At 36.9% G+C, this 6,209-nt stretch overlaps 1 protein-coding gene across 1 annotated transcript in view; it reads left to right on the top strand.

Annotated features, from left to right (window-relative positions):
• Positions 1-5,493: 5,493 nt before the first annotated feature.
• The window catches only part of LOC122134693 (lysosome membrane protein 2-like), a 14,714-nt gene continuing 13,998 nt past the window's right edge, over positions 5,494-6,209 (top strand). The window contains exon 1 of the mRNA XM_042711070.1: positions 5,494-5,815. Coding sequence (XP_042567004.1) covers positions 5,693-5,815 — 123 coding nt within the window. The 5' untranslated portion in view covers positions 5,494-5,692. The remainder of the gene's footprint in view (positions 5,816-6,209) is intronic.

The following is a 6,209-nucleotide window of genomic DNA, read 5'->3' as shown; positions in this document are numbered from 1 at the left end:
AATTAGAATAGAATTGAATATATGCACTCAAAGATAATTTCTTCTATCTTATAATCATCATTTGTATTATATGGCCATTTGTGCCTCATTTCCACTTTGCACTACCATCATTTATATTTAAACGCTCTATTATTGTCGCTTGTTGTGAGTTGGGTAACATTTTGGTATCAGATCATGCCGCTGTATATTTGGATTTATTAGTTCAGGGAGTCCCACAACGGACAAGAAGGTGGCGTTTTAACACTAGTTTACTTAAGGATTCGGCTTTTCTCTCTTTTTTTTGTGCAGAACTCAAAATATTTCTTTCAATTAACTCTACTGATTCAGTGAACCCATCTTTAGTATGGGAAACTTGCAAAGCATATATTAGAGGGCTGATTATTTCTTACTCATCTAGTAAGCGACACAGACAATTGGCAAAGCAGAAACTTCTTGAAACTGAACTTGATAATGCTAAAAGGGAATTTAATGCAACTTCAGACTCTAAAATACTTGAAAGAGTATCTAAAATTAGGACTTCTTTGGATTTGTTGTTGACACAAAAAGCCAATACAAAATTTTTATTTTCGAAGCAGAAATTGTATGAACATGGTAACAAACCCAGTAAATATCTTGCTCAGTTGACCAAGGTTAGGGCAAAACAACAATTAATTACCTCAGTGTTGGACACATCTGGCATAAGACATTTTGATAATCCTTCAATTAATGATGTGTTCAGAAAATTCTATTCGGATTTAAATAATTCTGAAAAATGTGTTGATGGTGCAGAGCAAATGTATTCCTTTTTTAATAATTTACCCTTGAAAACTCTCCCACAAGCTTATAGGGACCTTCTTGATGCACCAGTTAGTAGAGAAGAGGCTATGCAGTCACTTCAGAGTCTCCAGGCCAGTAAAGCACCGGGCCCGGATGGCATAAGTTCTGAATTATATAAGGAATTCCATTATGTCCTGCTGGATCCCCTTCTTGAGATGTTAAACCACTCTGAAAAAGGATTGCTACCCGATTCACTAAGAGAGGCTGATATCTCATTGATTTAAAAAAAAGGGAAAGATCCAGAGGACTGTGGATCTTATAGGCCGATAGCACTGCTCAATTCTGATTTGAAACTGTTATCCAAAATACTTGCACTTAGATTAGAGCAGGTATTGCCAATATTAGTCTGTGAGGACCAGACTGGTTTCATTAAAGGAAGGAGTTCTAGCCACAATGTCAGAAGACTTCTAAATACGATTATTTATCGTAAGCACAACATCCAGCTAGAAAACAATATCTACCTTTCACTGTTTGGACTAGTTGGACCGAGGCTATGGAATAACCTTCCTTTATCTGTGAAAGCTTCAAATTCTGTCTATGAGTTTATTGAAATTATATTTTCTTATTGGCTTTTTAAACTTTGTATGTTAAATTATCTTTTGAGTAACCTGAATCCACTATAAGTCATTTTGGATAAAAGCGTCTGATAAATGTTAATATGGTTTTAAATTTAATTGTACAGCACTATGGTCAACTGCTGTTGTGTTTATCAGTGCTTAATAAATACAAATACCTGAGGGAAGATGTCTTTTCCTATTGTAAGTTAATGTTGTTAAATAGAGAAACAAAATTATAAATTTTTAAAATGTCTATAACTTCTAGTGCTTTATGTTAATGTTGTTAAGTATAGATTTTAGTTTTTAGTTGTATTTAACTTCTAGCGCATTATTTACTATTATAGTGAGAAGCATTCAAATTTAATATTGTTTAATTTATGAACATAATTTTGTAGGGGGCCCCCAAAGCTGCGTTAGCCCAGGGCCCTTCAAAGGCTTAACGCACTGCTAATGACATCCACACACATTATCTGATTTTGATCAAACTTCAGTTTGCATAGATGTGACTATTAGGGGTCAAAGTTATAGTGCCACCAACTGGCAGTAGGAAGTATGTCATTTTCAAAATGCTTTTAATTCAGCATCTTATTTTACTCGATTTGCTTCAAACATGATCAGAATAATGTCAAAACATGGCTGATGTAAAACTGTTGAGGGGATATTGATATATAATATATTGTTGCCATGGCAACGTGTCAAACTTGAATACTTTTTCTGGTGATTTTGAGGCAGATAACATGATCAGAATTTCATGAAACTCAAAACACATATCAGTATTAATGATAGATAGACAATGGCAAAAGCTCATAAAATTGCGTGGAGGAGGCACTCTATAGCTGTTTCCACCTTTGTTAAAACTAGGGGGGTTAGTTTTTAGCTACAGCACACCAAACTCGTAGTACATAAATTGTTCTTATCAAGACGGACAACTTTCTTATTCTACAGTCATCAGCTATTTACCAATAGGAAGTCGGCTATTTTGAATTTGAATATGGATTTTTGGAAAATTGTAGCTGTGAATTAATGCATACTCCTCAGAGGAAAATTATACTATGCACACCAAACTTTTTCTACATGATGCCAAAACATTGAGGAACTTAAATTGCGGATGAATTTTGGGTAGCTTGAACGGATTTGCTGTGGTAATTTATTAAAATTAAAATTAAAACAGTAAAAAAGGAAACAGTAATTGTCTTATATTTTTTAAAGTGCAGCTTCAAAACACTTCAAAACTTTTTACAAATAGGAAACAGTAATTGTCTTATATATTTTAAAAGTGCAGCTTCCAAACACTTCAAACCTTTTTACAAATAGAAAACAAATGATTCTGATCTCACTCTGAGGCCACTCTGCCTCTGTGTGAGGAAGGGGAGGGGGGTGGGTGAGTGAGTGAGTGTGTGTGTTAAGTGTGGGGGTGGGAGAGGGGCTGGGTGATAGAGAGAGAGAGAGAGAGAGAGAGAGAGAGAGAGAGAGAGAGAGACTTAAACATCTCTTTAATCACCAGAAAAAATAAAATAATAATAATCAGTAATTTTTAGTTGTCGTTGATACTGACCCATGACAGACATCCTGTGACATGACATTCAATTGACATAATCTCATGGATGTAACAGTAAAAAAGTTCATCTCACAGATGAAGACTAAGCTGTAATGCAGGCAAAAATATTTCACAAATGCTTATAGGTCAATAAAATCTTATAGATGTAACAGTGAAACAGTTCAACTCACAGATGAAGACTAAGATTCTGATGTTCTTTATGTGGAACTGGTTAGTTCTGATATACTTGTAGCTTTGGTACGCTTCTGAAGACCATCTTCCAAGAGTTTGGATCTGCTGCTTGGAGAGGCCTTTTTGGGCTGCTGAAGTTGCTGCCCCGATGCAAAATGAATGGGTGGAGAAATTCTTTGCCGAGATACCCGACAATTGCAGGATGCATCTGAGGTGTTTTTGGAACCAGAATCGAGTGACTGTTTTTTTTGAGTCGTCTATGAATAGTGGTTTGTGCGGGGATTTTGCCTGAGAATTCCTAGGGCGGAGGTATTCTAAGATGGACTGGTAAAGTTGGATTGGAGAAGGGAGATTGAAAATGTAGATAAAATGACCTTTCTTGGCTTGGTCTGTTTTGCTTTGTTTGATTAAGAAAGAAATTGTTTCGTGGTCAAGTAAGGTTAGGTCTGATACGGTCAGGTTGATTTTTGGATTGAAATTCAAAGAAATCATGAGCACCGAGCATCTAAGAAACTGAAGAACACTAGGATGAACATGGCGTCGAGCGTGTGGGCTATACTGAGGGACTGGTAATTTGTGCGGAGGGTGTGGATACACTTTGAGGACATCTAACTTTATGGGTTGTCTAGTGTCGGGATGGGTGGGCTGGGATCACTGCTCAAGGGCACTTCAGCCATGGGTATTGAGGATGGAAGAGAGCGCTGTTCATTCACTCCCTCCCACCTACAACTCCTGCCAGCACTGAGACTCGAACCTGTGATCTTCGGGTTACAAGTCCAATTCTCTAACCATTAGGCCACAGCTGCCCCATTGCGACCTTCGGGTTACAAGTCCAATTCTCTAACCATTAGGCCACAGCTGCCCCATATGTAAATGACTAAAATGATTTGTCTCAAAAATCAACGCGAATCATGTCTGTTCATAACAAAACATAACAATAATCCCGATCTACACTTAACTTTAATCTACACAACACTTAAAAGCACTATTTTGTATAAAATTTAGCACTTACAGACATATATTTCCAAAGTTTAAACGATGGAGTCAATAACCCATAGGAACTGCATGCACGTTCTTCTTGGCTGCGTTCACTGAGAGAAACCTAAAGTAAACGGCAAAATAAAGTGTAATACCTTAACTGTCCAGTAAGAGGCGAAAAAGAAATACCGCTACCAGGGATCTCCAACCCTGCTCCTGGAGAGCTACCATCCTGAAGACTTCAGTTCCAACCCTGCTCCAACACACCTGTCTGTAATTATCAAGTAGCCCTAAACATCCCTGATTAGCTGGTTCAGGTGTGTTTGATTGGGGTTGGAGCTGAAATCTGCAGGACAGTAGCTCTCCAGGAGCAGGGTTGGAGACCCCTGCGCTAGACATAAGCAAAAGCACAACAGATAAATTATATTAAATATATTACTTTGTTTTTCTGTTGTTTCATTTCAATAGGTTAGATCACTTTCTTTTTGTGCTTTTATAATTTGGTTTGGCTGAATTTTGTGGATGAAAATTTTAGAGTCCTGATGCTGGCTGTTGTTAGTCATGTTAGTTTGTTTTTGCAGCTTCAGGACCATCTGAATCAAGGAATTTGTTTAGGGTTCACTTCATGGCTTTTAAGGGCTTTAAAATGGTAAGAGTTGTTTTTTTTATAGGTGTTTACAAAATCTGATGGCTCGTTTCTCAATGTGCATTAGTAGAGGCTATTGGCCTAATTCTGCCCTCCATGCGTTGCTCCTAGTGTTCCTCTGTACTCTGAGGAGACTCTTACAGAACTCCACATGCAGGGCTTCAGTCGGCTTTTTGTCCCAATTTTCGAATTCGTGATTTAGGAGAGGACCCCACACTTCACTGCCATATAATGCAATAGGTTCTATGAATGATTGGAATATTTTAAAACAGATTCTAACTGGTATTTCAGTTTGGATAGATTTTTTTGTTAATGGCATAAAAGGCCCTTCCTGCTTTCTCTTTCAGTTCATTCACAGCAAAATATAATTTACCAGTTGCATTTATCTTCAGCCTGAGGTATTTGTAGTTTGTGGCATATTCGATTTTGGTCATACCAAGAGTGAAGTTTTGTCTCTCTTTCCTGAACTTGCTGGGAACTCTGTTTTATGTTAGTACTTTAGTTTTGTTAGGATTAATCGTAAGGGCCCAGGTCTGACAAGTAGAACTTCTTTGCAGGATAATCTAGGTTCATGTAGACCCTCTTCTGTTGGAACAGAGACAGATCTCATCTCTGCAAACAGCAAAAACTTTATGTTGGAGTCATGAGGAAGGTAAGTGGGTTGCTACTTTTGTTCTAAAGTTTAGCTAATTCATTTATGTAGATATTGAAGAATGTCTTTCTCTTTCTCTCTCTTGCCCTCAGTCCCGCCCACTCAGGGTAACATCGGGCCCCTCCCCACTGCTGTCGTTCATTCAAATAGTGAGTTGGCCGCTGGATCAAGTTTACTCTTCTGAGGAGCTTCTGGAGCAAATACTGTGAGAGGAGCGACTCGATCTGATTGATTATCTCCTGCAGAACCTGTGTGTGTTCAGAGGAAGAGCTCTGCTGACCCGCTGGACTCTGGGCTTCACTGACACCTGCACCATGAGGAAGGGCTCCTGCTGCATGTTCACGTCTGGAGTCATCGGCGCTGTTCTCCTGATCATGGGAACTGGATTCTTTGTGTCCGGATTTTTCAAGACCTTGATCTACAACAAGCTGAAGGGGGTAAGAGCTGTCTTTGCTGAGGACTGGGAAGTTTATTATGTCAGCTAAATATTATAATTTTATAATGTTTATAGTATTTTTATTATTATTTTTAATTTTTAATTTTTATTTTAAAAAAGCATTTAGTGTGTTATTTTAATTTTACATTTTTATGATTAAATTTTTAGTAAGTGTTTTTGTTAATATACTAAAATTGTTTATTTTAAATGTACATTGTGTATGGTTTATTTAATTTGTAAAGTGTTTTTTAATAATTTTATAAAAAAAAATTTTTGTCATTTTCAATTTTTATGGTTTATTTAATTTTTAGTAAGTGTTCTTTATTGATTATATTTATTTTTAAATAATTTCATTCTATTCCGATTTTTATGGTTAAATGTTTTTGGTTCTATAT

This window comes from Cyprinus carpio, chromosome A21, assembly GCF_018340385.1.
Source record: "Cyprinus carpio isolate SPL01 chromosome A21, ASM1834038v1, whole genome shotgun sequence".
NCBI classification, from domain to species: Eukaryota; Metazoa; Chordata; class Actinopteri; order Cypriniformes; family Cyprinidae; genus Cyprinus; species Cyprinus carpio.
The sequence above is the reverse complement of the archived record's forward strand: the minus strand, read 5'-3'. Positions and strand labels throughout refer to the sequence as shown.